Here is a 22945-nt window from a genome sequence, read left to right as displayed (position 1 = left end):
TGTGTCTATATATTATGTGTCTCACTGTTTAAAGTGAGTGAGGTTGTACATTTAGATGTGGTTATTTCATAGTATCATAGTATCAGTCAGGGTTGGAAGGGACCACAAGGATCATCTAGTTCCAACCCCCCTGCCATGGGCAGGGACACCCCACACTAGATCAGGCTGGACAGAGCCTCATCCAGCCTGGTCTTAAACACCTCCAGGGATGGGGCCTCAACCACCTCCCTGGACAACCCATTCCAGGGCTTCACCACTCTCATGAGGAAGAACCTCCTCCTCACATCCAGCCTGAATCTCCAGATGTCTTCAAAATATTTGGGGAGTGTTTTCTAGAGAATATTTCTGAATTTCCTTTTCCTGTACTGATTCAGAGTGAAAACATTTGTTGGAACTATTAATATTTGCAATGCAGCTGAAGTTCTGGTTTCCTCATCACTTCTGCCCTATGTCAAGATCGTTGAGACAATGTAAAAGGAAATAAAAACATATTCTTGTTTGGCAGAGACAGAAGCACTACTCCAGCCTGGAGAAACAGAAATATAGATGATGCAAAACATATCTTCATAACTCTTTCTTCAGGGTGGCTTGGGAGACAAGCCATCACATCTGCCTAGTAGGTTTTTAGAAACCAGCAAGAGTTACAACTGCCTGACAAGTTGCATGACTTCTCTACCCTAGGACAATAAGTGAAAATATGTGCATTCCCAGCCCAGTGCAAAAGCAAGCCAAAATGTGTTAACTAACACGTTTCACTTTGTATTTGTGACAAGCTAAACCAACACATAGGGGCAGTTATTCCAGCTCAGTTGATGCACACGTGTGAGTCACGTTATCTGACCAATGTATCTGAGCCCTAGAGGTTACATGGTCCTAATTTCTGCCTTTATCCATATGAAACCTGAAGGAATACATGTGAGAGGAGGATTTGTTCCTGTCTCTCCAAAAATAAAGGAGAAAAGGGTTAAGGAAGCGATGCAGCTACAATAAATATGTGTGAACATAATTTCCTGAGAAATAATAACTGAAAAATAAGTATTTCAGGGCTTCTATTATCAGAACTGAGCTTTTGGATTTGTAAGTGAGAGAGGAAAGCAATTAACAAGCAGCAAGATATGGTCATGTTGTATGATTCATCCGTTGGAAGGCTAAACTCTGCGACTCCATGGTAAGGAAGTTCAGTACCTGCTTCTTGCAGATGGAATTCTGACATTTCGTTTGACATTAGTAGCATCGTCCTGAGAAGGATCTATGGACTGCTGAGCTGTGAGATGTGCACTCAGAATATGGGCAGGGTCACTCTCCTCTCACCAGCTGTGCCAATCCATTCCAGCCCAGCTGCACCTGCATTTTTTTATTGGTTTATTGGTTTTGGTCTGGTTTTCCTCATCCTTTATTAGCCGTGATACTATCTTATTGTGCTTTATTCTACCTTAACTTAAGGGTGTGGTTATAAAGGACATGTGGTCTACCAGCATGGAATCAACAAGTGTTGGTTTAAATTGCACCCTTCAGCTGCCTTCTTTGTCTGTCTTGTTTCAGCCAGTTGAGATCCCTTTCATATTTCCTCACAATATATAGCTTGTGTTGCCCATTTGCTGCCTAGTGTCTTGGTGTCTTACAGGCTCAAAGATTAGCTACAGTTTATTCATATGAACAGATCATCAGTTCCCTAGGATGCCTCTGCCTCTATAATTTGCCATGTCCTCCATTCACTTGTGCATTGCACCCAGTTTTCAGAAGCACCAGTGGGGCAAGAAATGTGTTCTGGTTTGTATATGATCCTTTCTGCTCTCTAGGTTTTCCACATTCTTAAAAATTAGTTGTGTCATATTATGTAGCAAATTAAATATATATAAATGGAAATTGAGATACCTCATTAGAAAATTAGATCTGGTGAGGTATGTTAGTATGTTGTGATTGGGATAGAGTAGGATGATCCTGAACAGCAGTGTGGGGTGGGCTTGGTAATCTCTCAAGGCTATTTCAAGACTGATTTCTGTTCACTCCTTGAATGCTTTCATAATGTGCTGATTTGTTTGCTCTTTGCATTGGTCACTTACTGCTGCTCACACTCTTTGAAACAGCATACAAGACACATGTGAAGGTTACTGGCATTCCACTGCACTACTGACATTCCACTGATACATTCAGCTGACCTGTCCAAATGCCTTTCTAGTTGGTTAGAAAATTGAATTAATCACTTACGGATTTGTATCTTGCATCTTAGCCCAGCCTTGTCTTGGGCCATACTGGAATTCTAGTAATACAGCTGTGCTTCTATATAAGCAACATAGAATGATCATTTAATGCTTTCAGTGCTTTGCTGTGACCGTATAGCCAGTTTTATGAGTATAGCTGGGATATGAAAATGTGTCTTCAGAGCATGATGCTTAATTGCTTTATCAAAAGGCTGCAAAATAATTTCCAATCACAGTCTCAGTGCCCTCACTGAGAGGGTCCCTCTGTCAAAACACCATTCTCTTTCATTCCTTTGACTAGGTCCAAATGCAGCTTTCTTCTTCCCTCCATTCTCTGTCACCAGAGCATCATTTCAATCACTTCTCTTATTTACATTTTGTACAGCACATTTCTGGATAGATAATTAAGTCCTTATCTATACAAACATTCACTTTCAGTTGATTTTTAAGCAGTGCAAACCTTCTAGACACATTTGATTTAAACCACATTTTACTCTAGCTGAAGCCAGCTGCTAATCAATGTAAGCTAAACCAAAATAAACCCATCTAAAACTGAAATCATCATTTCCGTGCAGCATTCCACACAGGCTTACCTAAATGACTTTTAAATTGCTGTCTTAAATTAAAACAGTTCAACTTTCTTATGTATGTAAACTCTTAGAATATTTTCCTGAGCAAAAGGAATTTCCATTATGACTAAGAAAAAAAAAAATCCCTGAAACAAAAGGGGGGCAGGAGGGGTTGTGCATGGGAACAGAATAATTTGTTATACAGAGCCTTGTTCTTCAATTATATTATCTCCATCAGACTTAGATGATCATTTTACCAACCTGACTTCTCACTAGGAGGATTCTCCATCATTGTATTCCAAAATCAAGCAGCATTCAGATTTGTCTGGGTGATATATTTCCGTCAGCATGACAAAGGTTCCCACAGTGTTTAATTACTCAGACTAGCCAGGGGAGAAGGAAGGAAATGAGCCATGCTGAGTTTGCTGGGCCAGGCTTGCTGTCTGTTACATAAGCAGGCATCTTCCAAATGCATGAAAGGAAGGCAGCACCTGAATTTCTGTCTTCTCTTTCTTCTGTCTGTCTGTCTTCAGATTTCATGTTTGTTTTCCATTAATTGGCTGTCTTTGTTTCATGATGTTTTTGCAATTTGCTCATTTCCAGGGCAGCAGGTTCTTGGCTTGGTGGAGAACCAGAGTGATTGGTATTTGGGCAACCTTTGGAAGAATCATCGTCCTTGGCCAGCACTTGGGAGGGGCTACAACACAGGTAGGCCCTGAGGGTTTTCTTTGAATTAATGTTTGCATTGAGCATGCAGTCGGTCTCCTGGGCTAGAGTATGAAGTGCAGTGACTTGTACCTCCCCTCCTAACCTACTGCAAAATTTGTCATTTAAAGCAGTAAAAATGGTGCAGTGTGATGCATTTTGGACTATCTGGTCTTGTGTCCTCTGAGGGGAATATGTTCTTTCTCTAACTGGTCTTAAGAGAGATCATATGGCATCCTTTGGGGAAGGACATAGCTTTTCAGCAGTCTGACACATCCTCATCACAACTCCTGCAAGATTTCTGTGCGTGATGAAGCATATGTAGGCCCAGCTAGAGAGAAAAAATAGGAATCCAGGCTCATTTTCTGCAGAGAGGTAAATGGTATCACAAAATGTCAGCCCAATAAAGATAGAAATCCTACAGGACAACAACAGAGTCATAATTGTCCTAATAAAATGCAAACTACTGGCCATCAATTTCTGCTGCCATGAGAAAGGAATAAAGGCACTAGATCAGAGAGTTTATTAGGTTACAAGAGACAGGTCTTCCCTCTGAATTCTTTTTGGTATGTGAGAAAACATATCAGGTGCATGAAGAACACACACACACATCTAAATCATTACAATGCTAAGCTTTACATGCTGATGCACTGAGTTAGGTTCCCTCTCTATTTGTAATGAAAGGGCAGAACAGATGGTGAAGCCTCCATTTAGAAAAGATGAGCCCATTTAAATATCCCTGCTCTATCAGGAAATTATTCACCATAATAGTGGCTTTGCTTCACAGGAATATATTGGATTGAATTAAATAGTCTAACTAGAAAAAGAATGGCATTAGTTGTGGTTGGGTCATCTCTGTTTCTGTATTCCTTTGTATATCTGTGAAAACAAGAGTAAATTAATAGGACATAGATATGGTTCTCCACATACCAGAGCAAACTGCATATATAAGGGTTTGGGCTGCCTACCCCTACCCCTCCCCGCCCCAACTCCCCTAAAGCATGAAATAGAGCTGAATTTCATGGGTTTGCCCTGAAAGGCTTATTCTGTACACAACTTGTTGATGTCAGTTCTTTTCAGTGTTACACCATAAAGTAGTATCTTTTGTTCTACTGAGAGACCTCCATCTTTCGTAGTTACATTCTTTCTGCTACATTTGTGCTCTTTCCTTTCTGCCATTTGTTATGAATAGGATTTTTGGTTTATTAATAAGGAAAATGTGATATTAATAAAATGTTAATTATTATTTATCAATATGAAAATTTGCAAGGGAAAAAAGCTTGCTAGTAGGTTCGGTGTGCGGCTGTAGTGTATTTGCAATGGATATGTACAGTATATAGGTGACAGAACAAGAGGACACAGTCTCAAGCTGTGCCAGGGGAAGTTTAGACTCAAGATGAGGAGAAAGTTCTTCACAGAGAGAGTTGTTAGCCATTGGAATGGGCTGCCCAGGGAGGTGGTAGAATCACCATCCCTGGAGGTGTTCAAGAGGGGATTGGATGTGGCACTTGGTGCCATGGTTTAGTAGTCATGAGGTCTTGGGTGACAGGTTGGACTTGATGATCTTTGAGGTGCTTTCCAACCTTATCGATTCTATGATTCTATGATAGAAACAATTTAAATGGTATTATTCAAATGGAGGAAAGGAACAGTGGGAAAGACAATCTGGCATCTGTCCACTAGGGGGAGACTCGACAGGCTCTTTGCCAAAATGGCAGCAGTTAGCTAGAGCCTTTTACGAGGAGGCTTCATAGAAAATAACCAATTACTCACAATATTATTGCTTCAGAATTCTCTCCGAGGCTGCAATATAATCCAAGAGCAACAGGAGTTCCACCCAAGTGGAGGGGGTGCTGTTGCTGTACGTTAGCCAGTAATGGCTTTTGGGGTGCTGTTGAGCGCTGATTGCCAGCAGGGTTGTCTCAGAGTCCCAGTGGCCGTGCTTGGCCACAGCACGGTGGCAAGCGATTCTCGATGCTTCCCAAGGTTCGCAGGCCCTCCCAAGGGTCCAGGCTCTTGACAAGAGCCTACTGCTCTCAGTGTTTTGCTGCGAGGTCTGGGTTTGAGAAGCTGGCACTTCAGCTGGAAGTGACTTATCGCTGCAAGAGGACGGTTTCTGGGGTCTTGGCTCACCTGAGATTTGTCGCTCTGCCCATCAAGACACATCTGTCTGCTCCTAGGCTTTTATGGTGCAAAGAGGCTGACTGTGGTTTCAGTGCAGCTTACACGAGGAGCTTGTGTCTTTCCAGGTAAACTGAGGCACAGCAAAGATTCTGAGTCGCAAAGCTTGTGGCTTCTTATCCCAGATCTTAGGCAAGGTACTGCAAGGCGAGGCAAAGCACACTCTTTACACTTTGGCTTTGCTTTTGTCATTTGTCTGAGGATCCATTTGGCCAATTGGCAACCACTAGAAAGGGATTTCACCAGGCTATAACCATATAAAGACAAGATATGAACCTAGTCTAAGTGAAGCATGGTCAGTGCATGTGCCTGTTTACTGCAAAAGGAGGACATATCCCTTGTTTACCAGATTTTCTGACATCTGGGTTCTTTGTCTTTTTCTCACATTCCCCAGACCCCTACAGGAGGGAGGGGGAAAGGGGGATTATGCCTGGACATGCCAGGACTTGGGCTGGGTTTCTGCTGGGCTCATTTGGCCCTACCACCACACCTTTTTAGTGCTGGCAGAGAGAAATGTGTCAGAACCACATAACATTAAAATAACCCAGAAATGTGTGGTGGCTGGTATCTAAAATTCAATTTTGTCAATAAAAATGCTGTAAAGCTTTAATTGATATTGTCTTAACTTACTGTTCCAAAGGTTTTATAGAGATATCAAATGCCAGTATGTCACAAAATTCTTCCAGTGAAAGCAAAAATAATTGCATTTCTGCTGCCCTTCACACACATTGCATGTGGTAAGTCTTGGTATACGTTAATACATACCTACCAGGTCAAGATTTCAAGTCAAGATTACCTACCTGCCCAAGATTTCAGCCTACTCACCACTTCCTTCTTCAGGCAACTCACCTGTACATACAAAAATTTATGTATCTTTAGAAAGAAACCCAGAAGGTAGATAATGAATCGAGGATTGGCAAGTGATCATGAGAAGTGGAACGATGTTTATTTCAAGTACGTGGAACAAGAGGTCACTGTACAAAACAGTGCAACCTCTGAGAAGCAGCAGATAATGATAGTGACAGGATCAGCATAATTTACTGTAATATTCTTAATTGAATTAATTGTTTGCCTCAGTAATCTAGCAGAGATTGGAGGCATGAATCTCTGAAGGAACATGAAAGACTAAGTGAAACTGGAGCTTGTTTGGTGTGCTCAGTAAATTAAAATAAATTGACACTACACACAACACTGCAGACAATGATGATTCAGAAAGCTAAATGGGGGAGGTGGGCAGGAAAGAGAGGCAATAACTCTAAGCAAAACACTCATGAAAGACAGTGGGCCAGGAAAGGAAAGGCTCAGAAATTCAAGTGTTCAGAGTTGTATTTAGAAACAGTAAAAGGACCCCCAAACCCTGAAACTTTAATGAACAGAACTAGCTGGATCGGGGGAAAGTTACTCTTGGGAGGCTGTTTACAACAGACTAGGATACAATTCTAAGTAAAATTATTTTTATGCAAGCCTGTCCAACCAGACCTAGCGCTGGTAGATTTGATGCAAAAGCTCCCCTCACTGTCAAAATTCTTCCACTGCTTCCTCCCCATTTCTGGAGCAAACAATTTATATTTAATTCTTACCTTTCTGTGTCTGAGCCTCTCTGGACCACATGTAGGTTGGGGGGAGTCCCAAAAGGTAGATACATTAAAGCTTAAGGTGTGTTTGTTCCTTCTCCACCAGCTCTTTAAACCCAGTAAGCATGCGCATTTTCCCGCTCCTGTGTGCCCAAGCCAAATCTCCTGACAGCCAATACAGATTTTCAAGGAAATATGTTATTTGGTTGTTTTTCATCCTTCTCCCTCATTTGCACAGGCAGATAATCCAAGTCATGCTTTAGTCCATGATAATACAATCTTAGGAAAACCAGAATAAACTCAAAAGTCACTTCAGTAGCAATTTAATTAGTGTTTAAAATGTTTTTTTCTTTGTTTGAGATAACACTCCCTTCCTCAAGCCATTTTAAACACATTTCCTTCTTTACCACAAAGGTACCCATTTTTTTTCTGCACCTCATTTGACTACACTCAGTAAGCTGCTTAATCAAATACTTTCTGTATTTATCATCCACTCCATTTTGCTTGTCTGTGTTGAGATTAACTCTTTCAGACTCATCATGCATTAGTAAAGCATACTTTTCTCTATATGAAATCTGTGTGGCCTTTCACCAACTAAAGTGTGCTTTCTAAAGTATTGCTTGAGCTGCAATATGATTTTTCTCTTTACAGATGTTAAACTGACAGCTGCAGAATTGCACTGTATGGTTTGATGTTCATTTCTGGAATAACAGTCATCTTAGTCCTCAGAAAAATATCTCATCAAAGACATTCTAAATGTAAAAACTTTTAGCACTTTGTCTGCCTTATACTTTCCATCATGGTGGAGAATAACTTTTAAAAGCATTTTCTGGTGACTGTTGCCATGATTTCAGGCCACTGCTTTAGCTGATGTGAATCACCCCTGGCTTCTCCGACTTTAGTGCAGCAGGACCAACCTGAAAATGGATTCCACACCTTTCAAATGGAGCTTTAGGATGGATCTGTGCCTGTGATTTGGGTGCCAGGGGGACACTTTTAAAAACTTTGGCCCAGAGGATTTTAGGCTTCTAAACTACAGGAGCAAGATCTGAGAGTTTGAGGCTCATCTGAAACACACTGTCTCAGTACAACTACAAGGTAGTGTAAGGAAGTGTCTCAACAGCTTGAGCTGAGGATTCATACTCCCACACTGAGAAATGTCACATTACCAAATTTGTGGATTGGGAACAGAAGGGAATGGCTAGCACCTAACAATTACCAGGCTCCTTGCGCACTGTGCATTATTACTCCCATGTTTGTAATGACTGGAAGACTGCTAGTGTGAATGTCTTCCCTTTGTTGTTTCCTTGAAAAGAAGAACCTATGGAAGATGAATTGTAAGTGGGAAACATATGTTATGGCATTTTTGCATAATATTTAACCATTGTGACAAGTGTAGGACAGTCTGTTTGTTTGAAATCAGACTGGATCACTTGTTGTGCTTCTTCAGGATACTGTTGAGCTTCAGTGCAGAAAGCAAATGCTTTGCTTGTGGTCACAGCATTATGATAATGAATCTGATGTTCGGAAGTGCTGAGCACTTTCAATTCTGTTAGACATTGGTGTTTTGGGGGAATACTCACAATTAATGGTGTAAATGGCTGTTGTTGCTTCATTCTGGGCAAATCTTTGGCCAAAATGCTATCTTCCCCATGAAAGAATCAGAACTCTGTGACAACCATCTGAACAGAGCACTAATCCTTTACTTCATGGTGTAAAAAAGGTGTATAGTAGTTGCTTGAGAGAGGTAGACTTTCCCCAGATTGTCTCCATGAATTAAGAGTTCTATAAATGTGTGGTTTATAGAACCTCTAAATAGCCACTGTCAGGGCTTGACTCAGTTTAGCTATGCCCTATCCAAAAGCCATTGCAATCTTTCTATCTCACATTACATAAAGCATTAGTCACATTTGGTACAGAAACTGATATCATTAGGATTGGCTGTGAGTTCAGGAGCCTTTGCAAACAGATGGAAAATTACACTTTAATGTTAACCAAAAAAAACCCCACCAAAAACCACACAAAAAAACAAAAAACTAAGTCCAACATCAAGGCAAAAAGTGGCATTTTCCTCACCTACTCAGATTCACACCGTACCAGTTTTTTGAAACAGATGATTCCTTCTTGAAGACACTTTTGCACTCATTCAGTGAACATTGTTGTCAGTTCAAAATATCCTGATACCCATGTGTGCTTCATAATGCACAAAGATGCATTTGGAGTACAGATATTGTGCACATTGTACAGGTAGTGGTTTAGGAAGTGCCAGCATATTGTTGCTTTTAGACTCACCAGGAAGTGTCAGTCTGTCTGTGTCAATGATGGGAAGCTAAAATGACATTTCTGCTTTGGATGACCACATCCCTATCTGTGTTGGCTGTAATCTGTAGCTTACACTTAAAAATAAGCTATCTTTAAAGCTGACTACCATCAAAGAGCGGCTTTCTTTCCAGCCTTTCTCATGCAGTTTCTAAAGCATGTGAGGTACTGAGAACTTGTTTACAGCCTGCTTGACATTTCTGAAATGAGGGTCAATATATATTTGATTTTGAAAATGGTGCCTCTAGTTTGAGGGGCCTGTCCACGGAGTAATGGCATTGCTGAGACCGAATTAGTCTACTGTTCATTGCATTCTCTGAGATACATCCTCTGCCCCTTAGCAATTGAATCTGTCAGACCCTGCAATAACTGGTTTTATAAAAAAACAGCACTTTACTTTCTTTGAAACAACACTGAAAACTTTTCATCTCCTAAGAAACCTGCAATTCACAACCAATGGCATTCAGACAGTCTATACCAGATTCTAGTTTCCATTGTATTGGAGTAAAGGAAAAGTATTTATTTTCAGTTGATTAAATTGCCCTACTGTGGGGTTTTTTACTGATTTGACCTGAGTTCATAATGTAAAATTCTCCATGTAATATATGTAAATAGGGCATGTGTGTGTGTACTATTCCAGCCTAATGATGTAAAGAATCATTCTGGAATGTGGTATTTTTAGCTTGATCAAGACAGTTCTTTGGGCGAACATACATAGCTCAATGAGTAATTATGTTGTCCAGCACTCTTGAAGTACCCTCTCCTTATTGAAGAAGAACCATCATTAGCAGGTTAAATTTAGATGAAAGACTTTCACATAAAAGCTTAGTAGAGATACCCAGGTGCTTAAACTTTGGACAAAAACTTCTATTATATTACAAGAGAACCCCAGACAAATGCGTACCAATAGTAAAACCAGTACTTTTTCTTCTGAAGTGCAAGTTCACTTTCCAGCTTCTCATTGTGCCCATAAAAGTGATTGTAAGAACTGTAAAGACAGCTCCTTTTTGTAGATACGGAAACAAAGAGTTTAGCCTTAGTCTCAAAGCAAAGAAAGGTATTGCAGTTGAACTCCATCTTCGAACTCTAATGGGTAGCTGGTGCCTGTCAGAGAAAGCAGCAGAGTAACTAAGATGCCTTTCTATACACTTGTGTCAAAACTGTCACCTCTAAGAGACTGACAACAGAAAAACAGTTGAATTTTGTCAATCAGATCCTTCTCAAGTGCTGTTTGTGACAGAAATGACTATATGTTAATTATTTTCATGTTAGGGCAAAATAGGTTCACAACAAACCTTTGCCTGTAAAGGGGGGTGATTCTTGCCCTTAACACTCTTGTGGGACTTCTCCTTGAATATTGCATCCAATTCTGGTGTCCCCATCATAAGAAGGACACAGAGCTGTTGGAGTGAGTCCAAAGGAGGGCCACAAAGATGATCCAAGGGCTGGAAAACCAATGCTATGAGGATAGGTTGAGAGAGGGACATTTCATAAGGATGTCCAGCAATAGGACAAGGGGGATAGTTTTAAGATGAGGGAGAGTAAGATTAGACTGGATCTTAGGAAGAAATTCTTCAGTACAGGGGTGGTAAGACTCCAGAATAGATTGCTCAGGGAGGTTGTGGATGCCTCCTCCCTGGGGCAGGTTGGATGAGGCCTTGAGCAGCCAAGTCTAATTGAGAGGCATCTCTGACCATGGCAGGGAGGTTGGAGTAGATGATCTCTAAAGTGCCTTCAAATCTAAGGAAGAGACTTTTGAGACAGAAGAATCTGCAAAATAGAGTGGACACTGATACCTCAGAAGCAGCAGCTTGGTTCTTTCCCCATTATCTTTGTTCTGTCACTGTTCAGCTACATCTTGACTTGTAATCATTCCTGCTGTAACTCCTCAAGCTTCCCTCCTTCACCTGTCTTCATCACACTGAGCCAGGGAGGACAGCAGCACTTCACTAATATATATACAGTCAGTTTGTACTCATTTATTCTCAAGGCTTTAGAAGAAATGGTGAAAAGAGAAGCTTTCCCAGATAGGATCATGGAATTATATTGTCAAGTCAGAATGTATCTCCAGAGATCTTACCCTCTTCCCACTGAAAGCAAACTCAGGTTCTGCATGTCTTCTCTTTACACAAATGCATCCTTGTATTTCTGTTGTGAACTCAGTCCTGTCTGTCTGTTACGAGAAGGGAAATGGTCATGGATAAAAGATCGACCTGTAGCTGACCTTTGGGCAAAATCATTGCATTAAAGTGCATTGTGTTTCCTGTTGATTAAAAACTGCTCTGGTTAATTTTCAGTCTTGTTCATTCTACGCTGCTGCTTTCCTTCCCCTAATCCATTTCTTAGAACGTTCTGTTCCTCCTGAATCTCATCCAGTCAATAAGCTGTCCATTAAGCATGGGGGAGGAAAGATGTTTGATTGTTTCAGAATGCAAAACCCCAAACCCATTTGTTATCCAACTATAAAGAAATAGCTGAGAGGCTGTTCAGCCCATGAGCAACATTTTCTCCTGTGCTGCTGGGGTAAAAACCCACTTTTTGCTGCTTTCTGAGAAAGAAAAAAAACGTGGATAAGCATCATGAAAAAGGTCCAGATGGGATATAAATGCCAGATTCTTGCTTTCAGATAGACTTAAGTTGATTTACAGGAACTGAGGATCATGAAACAGGTTTGTTGCCTGGGATCATGGAAAACCTGTCTTTTGTCAAGAAAATGAAAATAAATTTAAAAAAAAGTGAGTGTAACTTGATGATAGTTCACTCCAGGGAGTATTTCTGGAAGGTAGCATGGATATGACTGCATTGTGTTTAGCATCTCTTTCCAGTCCTTCAACGCTGCATCAGAAGACTTCACACTCTATAATATGCTTCCATGCCCTGATGACATTCTCTAGTGCACATAACATAGATCATCAGGTTCATGCTAAAAGCTCTCTAATCTAGAAAACTGGCACATGGCTCTCTCATAATATTGGACACTGAGAAATGCAAACAAAATAATTGTTACACCTGAAAAACTGAGGGAACACAATCTAGGCCCTCAGAGACGTGTATGACGTAGTATAAATGTGGCCAGCCTGCTCTGCAGAGCTAGTCCCTGAACAGTGTGTGTACAACCACTCTGTAGATCTTGATCAGGGTGCTAGGAATCACCTCTTGAAGTGACTATGTTTTTAAATGTAGTTATAGCTACTTGGCCAGGTCTCATCTCCACAGGTCAAAGCTGAGTACTTCAACAAAGTTAGAAGTAAGTACTGGAAAATTGCCTAGAAAGTTGGGGAAAATGGCTCCAGAAGCTTATTTGGAAGTGAGTCAAAGGATAGTTTGATCATAGGTTATTAGTATCTACAGGATAAAATAACATTTCTTAATAGAGGACTTGCCAATTTAGCAAAGGTTCAGCAAGATCAAATGACTGCAAGTTCAAAGACACATTCAAATTAGAAATAAGGGAAGTATCCTTCATCAGAGTAATTATGCATTGGAATAACTTAGCAAAGTTTGTGACAGATTTTCCATTATTGTAAATTTTTAAATCAAGACTCAATGTTTCGGGGTGGGTTTTTTTTCAGAAGTTATCTTCTAGTTAAACCTGAAATTGAGTTTGAAGACTTCTATGGTTTCTGGTATGCAGGAACTAAAAATTATCCTTTTTGGCTTTATCACTTAAACATGTATTTAACCACAACTTTGTTTTCCTCTTGACTGAATTTACCTAGACACTCAGGCAAATGAAATGACAGATAACTGCCATGCAAGAACTTACTGCATTTTTAGCACTGAAGAGAGACAAGGTTCTGTAAAACTTTGGAGAAATTTACCTAATTTCCCCCATTTAATTTTTAAGTCTCACATTTCAAAGTTCTTTATAGATGTGCACCTGGCCATCTTTTCATGAATATCAACTTATGGCACCTCCACCATGACTTCCAGACATACAGAGAGGCACACAGAATAGCAGTTGGGTGATACTTGTGCATGATAATTCTAGATGTGCTGTGAGGCACATCTTTGGGATAACTGTCCTCTGCTCCATTTAGATGGGTCATAGAATAGAATAGAATAGAATAGAATAGAATAGAATAGAATAGAATAGAATAGAATAGAATAGACCAGACCAGACCAGACCAGACCAGGTTGGAAGAGACCTTTGAGATCATAGAGTCCAACCTATCATCTAACACTATCTAATCGACTAAACCGCAGCACCAAGCACCCCATCCAGTCTCTTCCTAAACACCTCCAGTGATGGTGACTCCACCACCTCCCTGGGCAGCCCATTCCAATGGCCAATCACCCTTTCTATGAAGAACTTCTTCCTAACATCCAGCCTAAACCTCCCCTGGTGCAGCTTGAGACTGTGTCCCCTAGTTCTGGTGCTGGTTGCCTGGGAGAAGAGACCACCCCCCACCTGGCTACAACCTCCCTTCAGGTAGTTGTAAATTGCCATTGTGATACATTTTATAGAAGCTGTAACCTCCTCCCCTCTCCTTTGCTGGCCTGAAGTTAGAATATGTTATCTGCAGTTTAAAATTTCTGAGCAAAAACTTTCATAATCTTTTGAATTTCAAGAACATTTAATGGTTTCCCTCTTGTGGTGGGCTTTTTCCTCCTCTCTTGGAACCTATTGTTCTAGTTTACCAGCTGAGAAGTCCCTGGAATATTTGTTTTCCACTGTCTTTAAAATGTAAGCTCTGCTCACAAGGGTCACAGATTGCAAAGGGCTGTAAGAAAACGGAGTTCTTTTAAACCCATGCTTCTTCACACATGGTTTTCATCTCCTACAATTCTTTCCACAGGGTTCAGGAAACAGAGATTTGATGAAGGTTATTATCCATAGTGTCTTCCTTGATGCTCAAAGCATGTAGAACAACTGGGGACACCTCTGGTTTCTCTTTCTGATGTTGCTAATATTTGTCCTTTTGCCAGCCATGTTGTTTTTTCCACTAGAGGATTTACAACTTCAGCAGCAGTTTGGGCAGGAACGTGTATTGCTTTGCACTGCTTGGAATCTATGTGAGAGCAGGCAATTCCTCCGGGTCTGGAGATGTTTTTGTTTTGCTGACTGTGGAAGTCAGGAGAAGAGAGGATTACTTAGCAAGGTGGTCTGTAAGCTGAAGAATTTTTCCTCCATAGATGTCCTAGAAGTCTTACGGCTCATGATTCCTCCCCTGTAAACCTTTTAGACTCCTGAATCCAGGAAATTTTTCTGTAGAAGCCTTTGGGACTTTAAGCAAGTTGGAAAATTGAACCAGAAATGGAGGTCATTAAAGAGAGGATACAAAGCATGTGTATTTTTTTTTCCATATTACTCAGGAAGAGTAGTATCTACATAACAAAGACACAATTAGAAAACTGGGAAATTGTGAGCTACACTCAGTAGCTCTCAAAGAAGTTAGAAGCATGCTCAAATATATCCTTCATCTTAATTCTGCTTAAGGAGAAACAGCATACTTTGAAAGAGAAAAAGGGGCTGTACAGTCTGCAGAAGAGAAGGCTCCGAGGAGACCTAATTGTCGCCTTCCAGTATCTGAAGGGGGCCTACAGGAAGGCTGGGGAAGGACTTCTCAGGATATCAGGTAGTGATAGGACTAGGGGGAATGGAATGAAGCTGGAGGTGGGGAGATTCAGGCTGGATGTGAGGAGGAGGTTCTTCACCATGAGAGTGGTGAAACCCTGGAATGGGTTGTCCAGGGAGGTGGTCGAGGCCCCGTCCCTGGGGGTGTTTAAGAGCAGGCTGGATGAGGCTCTGTCCAGCCTGATCTAGTGTGGGGTGTCCCTGCCCATGGCAGGGGGGTTGGAACTAGATGATCCTTGTGGTCCCTTCCAACCCTGAATGAAACTATGAAACTATGAAATAAAAGTCTTGCATTTCATTAAATGGTCATCAGGAAATGTAAACAAAATGTTTATAATGCTTCAAGAGGAACCAGGCTCCCAACAGAGTGACTGCACTATGTTTCAAAATGCTTTCTACCACAGCTTCGCTTTCAGTACATGTGCAGAGAAAACACAGACTATTGCATTCTGTCACCATGCCCAGAGGGACACCCACTTTCCATTTCAAAACAGCTCCTCAGCCCTCTTCAGTTGTCTCAGAGATAAGTTCAAATGTGGAGTCATCTTTTATTCTCAATTAACACATTGTGCATCCCTGCAAGTTATATTAGTTTGTTTGTTCTGTTTGTTTTTACATTGTGAAATGCTTTTTTTGGATAACAAGTCCAATGCATGTAAGTGCATAGTTAAATAATGTATCAGAATTCTCCAAATGTGTGAGAATGACAGTGCTTTGGTCATGCTGTGTTAAAAGCTATAGACATGAGCTATGGGTTTATTATACTAATGATACAGATAGTGAGATTATGAGCAGCAGTTAGCTAGCTGGCCTGCAAATCAAGTGAAATAAATGCAGTGATTTTCATCCATACGAAGGCTGAAAATGAAGGCTTAAAAATTCCTGCACTGGCTTGTGGAATTTTAGCTTGAATTCAAGTTCATTGGAATGGGCTGCCCAGGGAGATGGTGGAGTCACCATTCCTGGAGGTGTTCAAGAGGGGATTGGATGTGGCACTTGGTGCCATGGTCGAGTCATGAGGTCTGTGGTGACAGGTTGGACTCGATGATCTTTGAGGTCTCTTCCAACCTTGGTGATACTGTGTGAAAGCAGAGGCCACAGTCAGTGCTGTGAAGGTGTGACCCAGTCCTTAGGAAAACTGGTCATTTGGGCCCTAATTTGTGAATGGCATAATCACATTCCTAGCATTACACACTGTGACCACTCCCATTGATTTTAGGTACAATAAATAGGAGTTAAAATAGCATGCATAAACATTTGCTAGAATACTAAGCAATTAGCAATACCATGGCAGTTCTTCTGGGTTAGCAGAGCTAAAAGCATAGCACCTAAAACCGGAATCAACTTTTGGATGCTGAATCTACTGCACAAAACATAGTAGCATATTGTTTCATATTCCTTTTTACAGCAGCTAAGACTCAGTGGTTTGTTGTATGGGCTTTGGGATACTGGTTAGGTCTTGTAAAATCCCAATTAATTTTTTCAAAGCTCACTATTGCTGTGTAATGTGTTTTGAAGTGTGTCTTGCCTGTCTTTCTCAGACATGGTAATGGTATTTACTTGCTATCTGTCTAGATGCTTCAGTGTTATGTTATGGGCTTAGTTTCGAGAAGCATTTTTAAAAACCTGTCAAGGATAGGCTCTGAGATGCTGCTCACATAATGTGGCATTGCTTCAACTGCTCACAAAAGCATCCTGTTCCACCTGAAAGAAAAAGGCAAGGTAATGCTTACAGAAAATGATCTCTCAGTAGCTACGTTTTTTTTTTTCCCCCCATAGCACTGAGTGTTTTTTCAGCCACCTTAAAAGGGCATTGTAATAAATTGATTGAGTTTGAAAGCTTGTCCAGTTTCGCTACAACTTCTGTAAGTGATTCTGTTCTATCTTAAAATGTTGTTTATTCCTTCAAGCTCTACTATATATTCCTCTCTGAATTTCAGGAAAAGCCATAGTCTGTGTTTGTGAAGAAGGACCTAGGGATGCTGGGTAGCATTCCAAGGGAAATTACTGATGTTTCTGTAAACTTTTAATTTACTATTCAGAAAAAAAAAAATAGAAATTACCTATTTTGTTCTTGAGCAGATTAACAACCACAAAAAAAAGCCTAGAATATTTTGCTGACATGGCTTGAAGCATTGTACCCCCATACTCTGCATTGGTTAAGCCGCACCTTGAGTACTGTGTCCAGTTCTGGGCCCCTCAGTTTAAGAAGGACATGGAGACACTTGAACGTGTCCAGAGAAGGGCAACAAGGCTGGGGAGAGGCCTTGAGCACAAGCCCTATGAGGAGAGGCTGAGGGAGCTGGGGTTGTTTAGCCTGGAGAAGAGAAGGCTTAGGGGTGACCTCATTGCCCTCTACAACTACCTGAAAGGTGGTTGTAGCCAGGAAGGGGTTGGTCTCTTCTCCCAGGCAACCAGCAGCAGAACAAGAGGACACAGTCTCAAGCTGCACCAGGGGAGGTTTAGACTCAAGGTGAGGAGAAAGTTCTTCACCAAGCGAGTCATTCGTCATCGGAATGTGCTGCCCAGGGAGGTGGTGGAGTCACCGTCCCTGGAGGTGTTCAAGAGGGGATTGGATGTGGCACTTGGTGCCATGGTCTAGTCATGAGGTCTGTGGTGATAGGTTGGACTCGATGATCCTCGAGGTCTCTTCCAACCTTTGTGATACTGTGATAATTGCTTAGAAGCAGAATTAAACATTTATTTTCCATTTATTTCCCAACTGACATTTTCACACCAAATATTTTAATCCAGGGTTTTTTTTGCCTTATTTTTCTCCAATCTTTTCACTAAATTCCTCTTTCTTTTTTTTTTTTTCTTTTTAATTTTGTTTCTGCCTTTTTTGTTTTGCTGGCTGTTTTTCTTTGTGTCTCAAACTTCATGTTTTGAGCAACTCCTTTGTTTGCCTGCTTGCTTGCTTGTTTGCTTGAGCAATTCGGAATGTCAGATTTCAGTAGTTCAAGAAAAGTCACATCAAGCAAGGGGAGAAAATGCCATTCAAACAAAAACCAGACTAGGACATGTTCCACTGGTTTAGTGATAAAGCATTATTTTTCCAAGAGCTCTTTGAGATATTTGCATCTCTGTCTATGCCTGAACTGTTTGTTTCCTCAGGATAAGGAAAAATAGGGTGTTCTGTGGCTAATCATAATTTGTTTAATACTCATGAGACATTTGGGTTGACGCTTTTGTCTTTCTGTTTATTTGCTCCCAAGCCTTCCCTTTGTTTTGCTCAGGTAGATCAGGACAGAAAAAATGCTGCACTCATCAGAAGATGAGAAGTCTCACTGCCTGGAGCCAGATGTTCATAAAATATTCCTTTGATTTCTTTCTTTTTTTTTTTTTTTCCTCCAGTCACTTTCTCCCCCCACAACAGCAGCTGAGAATAAGTCCCTTTCCCCCTTCTGTTCAGCTGTATGTCATCTTAAATTTAGTCTAAGATTTCAGTCAATTTGACTCTGAGGAAAGTGGCTCCTGAGGCAAATATTTCCCTTTCCTTGTTTCAGACACTGTGCCTGCAAACTAACTGCAGAGATTGGAGTTAGTTCATTTGTTATGTTTGCCTTTGGTAACAGAACAATACACAAGTGAAACTGAAGTGCAAAAGGTAATTTTTCCTCTGCGTGAACTATTTAAAAGTTCCCAACACACATGCTTTTGCACTAAATAACACTAATTAGATGAATTCTCCTTTTAGCAGAAATATCTTCTTCTCAGTAATGCTAACAAATAAATATTTAAACTTGCTATAAATATTTGCCAGTAGTTATTTTTACAGCAGCAGTAAATTAGAATTCCACAGCACAAGAAGGCTTGAACAGAGGCAGTACAAAAGCGTTAAACCTAAGCCTGTAGGTGAATTCAAGTAGAAATCACATAAAAATTAGTCTTGATGATGGAACATTAAAAGCTTGTGTTTTCAATAGCTATGATTGCATCATAATTTAATACATTCTTTCCCACATACATTCCAGTTTTTCCACCCCATCTGCCTCTTTCACTCTCAGCTGCTAGCGTGATAGCCCCTCAGGACAGCATAATCTCTTTAGCTGCAATGCCATAATCTGCTGCTAACATAGGAGTGGAAGACCAAAAAAAACCCACCAAGGTGAATACTGCACATACTAAAACATTTCCTCTTTTCCTCCTCAGACTGGAGGCTTAAAGAAATTAAGAAAACATATTGTATTGTCATTACAGTTAACTGAATCGTACAATTACTCTTTATTTGTCTTAATAAAGAACCTCTGCAGTTGTATTTCACTCTTGAAGCAAAGCTGACAATTCTTGCCAACTGGAAAAAATCCACTGTCAAAGGGGAGCTCATCTCACCCAGTTTATTGCTGCAGCACAAGGAACTTGGTTCTCATTGATCTAGACTTTCAGACAATGCACAATGGCTCTCTTAGAAGCTAATGTACACACTATGCAGACTCCAAATGGGCTTTGCTTATGCTGGAGAGAAGACAAACACTGGCAGAAATACATTGTAGCATGTTGTGACAATACGTCCCTTTCCAATCCAACAGCTGGAAGCAGAAAGGTTGACTGAAGATGAAAGGGGATCCCTCCAGTATAGGTTCCAGCATCCTTGGAAACCAGATGGACTAGAAAACAGAACTAAAATAGCCCACAAAATTCACTGCCAGAAGAGGTTTTCCTTTTATTCATGGCAGCACCAGGTTTTACTAGAGAGGAATTTGCCATGTCATAGAGACTGAAGATAGGAATGAACTGGAACCACCTTTGTTCTCTCCCAAGCAGTGCAGGATTCTTCCAGGTATATCATCTAATTTTTGTGTAGTCTGATTTTAAAAACCTCATGAAATAAAGCATTTGATCTGCTATTTTTAGGTTATTTCACCACAATAGTTTTAAACCAGTTTTTCTAGAGTATTCAGACTACATTTCATTTCTTATTCTCATTACTTTTAGTTTTATCATCTCAGACTCCCTCAGGCAGCTTTTCCCAGTGCCTGCTTTTTGGCATTTCGTATTCTTCTGTGTAGCTGTTATGTTTCTCTACAGTTGCCATGATATATTTTTGTAAGACCTCATTTAATGTCACTTGCAGATGTCATTACTATTCTGTTCACTTCCTCCTTCCATTAATGAAGATGTGAAACAACACAGAACCTATCACTGCTCTTGCTAGGTACTTCTTGTCAACCTGTGAGGCTGCTGTTTGTCAGTACTCTTTCTTTATGGTCCTTCAGTTTGCATTCATTCCCCATGACAGCACTCTTATCTAAGTCTTTCCAAATTAATTTTTCAAGTAAAACTTTCTGAGACACTGTAGAAAAGGTTCTGCTGAAGCTTCATTGCTTCTGCTCTTTCCCTATCTTCCCATTTTGTCCGGTCAAAAAGCAACTAAAGCATGACAATGCATGCACACTGAGCTATCTCTTTTCCCAATTCCAGTGCAACTTTCCAATCTGAGGATCCTGATCTATGAGCACTTGCTGCCTTAAAGGCAGGCACTCTCAAAGGCTGAACCCTAACCAGCATTGGTAAGATGTAACTCAGAAAGCTTTCAAGGATTACAATCAGCTGTGTCAGGTGATTAACTTCTTACTAGGTGGAGTAAGGGCTGCAATTTCATTTTATTCAGTAGGTATTAAAGGCCAGATTTCACCCTGCACACATTGAGTAGAAAATTTTATATGAGTGTCTCAGCATAATCTTGATTTCAGGCCAGATTATAAATTAATTTAAACAGTATTATTTTGGAAGAAGCAGATCTGTTTAGTGTGGCAATGGCAGAAATGGAGTCATGCTAGATAAATCAGGATTGTATCCACCCATTTCCTAGTGGACAGTGCCTTGACACTCTTGCAGCCTGTCACTTTTCAGTTTGAGTGGAGGGGTTACTGCTGAGTTTTGACAGGTTCCTTCTTTCTTTCGTTCTAGTAAGATATTGTCTAATTCTCTTTGGAATGGTAATGATCTTTGGATGGAGTTAGACTCCATCACATGAATCACCTGTGTTGGTTCATTTTGTAAGGAATAATCCCAATGTTAATCATGGCATCGTGAAAACAAGCTTTATCAGTTTAGGAGACTGATAACTAGAAAAACAATATGCTTCTCCTGCTTCTTCCCAGTTTCACTTCTTTTCAGCTACTTAGCCTTCTTGCAAACTTATATAACCTAACATTCATCAGTATGTCATCTCTCCATTTCTTCTCTGCAGCCTCAGGGGTTAAGAAAAACTTTATCTTAGTGGCATTTTGAAATCTGAAGCTTTTTTTAGTCAGCCTCCTGTGTCAACAGAGGGTAAGGACTGCAGTTACCACTGATACATCTCAGCTCATGTCCTCTTTTTAACTGCTGTGTTAGCACATAGACAGGGTGGGCTTTGACTGGCATGTGACATCATGGCTTCTCTTGTTCTCTTCCCTGTGTTCTTCTTCAGGGGTCATCTTGCTGCTTCTTGATAAGTTGAGGAAGATGAAATGGGAGCAGATGTGGAGACTCACAGCAGAGAGGGAGTTAATGAGCATGTTATCCACTTCACTGGCTGACCAGGTGAGTAGGATGTTGCAGATGGGTAGTACAAACACTACTTCATGGATTGAGGGGGGGAAAAAGGGTTGGGGATGAGATGTGGCAAAGGCAGAGAAAAGATATGTGCCTGTAGTCACCATTTGTTTAATTATTCTGGGGGAAATGTGGAAGAAAGGATTGGAGATCTGCTCAGGAGGTTTTTCTTACTCCACTGACATTTTTACCTTCTCTGCACAGATGACTCATAGGATAGATAAATGGGGTCTTCAAGCTTTAATTTTCTGTCCTTCTTTCTTTAACATAAAACTTCAGACACAGGAAGTCCAAAAATACTGTGTCTTTTCCTACTAGTTATAGTCTAAGCAGACTTCAGTTTGTCTTCAATACTTCTTTACTGTTTCTGGCAGATGAATCCCAGCAGTCTTTTAATGTACTCCTTGCCACAACACCCCTGTGAAGATAAAAGTGCTACATCTCCCTGCCACAGATGGGAAACTGAGGCCAAGAGTAGAAACAGTGTGCCGCTACACAGAAATGCATATTTACTCTCTTTGTGCTTCCTTCCAGCTCTCAGTTTCTAGTCCAGAAACCCTGTTTATGTAGTACTGGACCTGAACCAATAAGTCTTGCTCAACAACTTCAATGTATTCACTCAATACAGCATCATATTTAGATGTTTCTAGTGCTTCTAAGCTACACCTGGCTTATGACCAGCCACCACTAAGAAAACACGCTGCTTACTGTGTACCTATTGATGTGCATTTGTGCAGTGTTCTTTCGGTTTGATACAAAAGCTGATGAAGTTCATTAAAAATATTCTTGCAACTTCACTGTGTTTTCAGTCAGGTCACGAGCTGCTGACTTAATACCTTCATGAGGTAGAATTTTGCAGGACAGACCGAGGTTGCTTATGTCTTGCCCTACTACCTTAACCACAAGACTGTCCTTGTAACTTACTTCTCCAACTGGATGGCTGCATAGAGGCAGAACACATTCAGACCTTCATGATACAGGCTGTTCTGCCCTCCCCATGAAATACCTGGAATACTTGTTGCAACTGTGAAGTGCTACCTAAAATCCCACACAGTAATTCACCTTGAAGCAGAATGCCAGAACCGTTTTCATCTCCTTTATTGAAAAGTCATGCAGTACTTGCTAACAGCAGGCAGTTTATCATTTACTGCATATTACTCTCCCTGGTGACTTAAAAGAGGAGCCACATCTCTTCCCAGCAGGACAAGATACACGTTTTGAAAACTTTACTGGAGTCCATTAGTTCTGTGTGTCAAGCAAGCCTATTCCTCTTGTTCA

At 40.7% G+C, this 22945-nt stretch overlaps 1 protein-coding gene across 2 annotated transcripts in view; it reads left to right on the top strand.

Annotated features, from left to right (window-relative positions):
- The window catches only part of LARGE1 (LARGE xylosyl- and glucuronyltransferase 1), a 296670-nt gene that overhangs the window by 220770 nt on the left and 52955 nt on the right, over nucleotides 1–22945 (top strand). For both annotated transcript variants that reach the window (XM_068142337.1, XM_068142338.1), the window contains 2 exons: nucleotides 3374–3478; nucleotides 21543–21655. In XM_068142337.1, the coding sequence (XP_067998438.1) occupies nucleotides 3374–3478; nucleotides 21543–21655 (218 nt within the window). The remainder of the gene's footprint in view (nucleotides 1–3373; nucleotides 3479–21542; nucleotides 21656–22945) is intronic.

Source organism: Melanerpes formicivorus, unplaced genomic scaffold (genome assembly GCF_026170545.1).
Source record: "Melanerpes formicivorus ecotype bairdi unplaced genomic scaffold, bMelFor1.0.p_v2 SCAF_8, whole genome shotgun sequence".
Lineage (NCBI taxonomy): Eukaryota > Metazoa > Chordata > Aves > Piciformes > Picidae > Melanerpes > Melanerpes formicivorus.
This window is presented reverse-complemented; position numbering and strand designations above follow the sequence as displayed.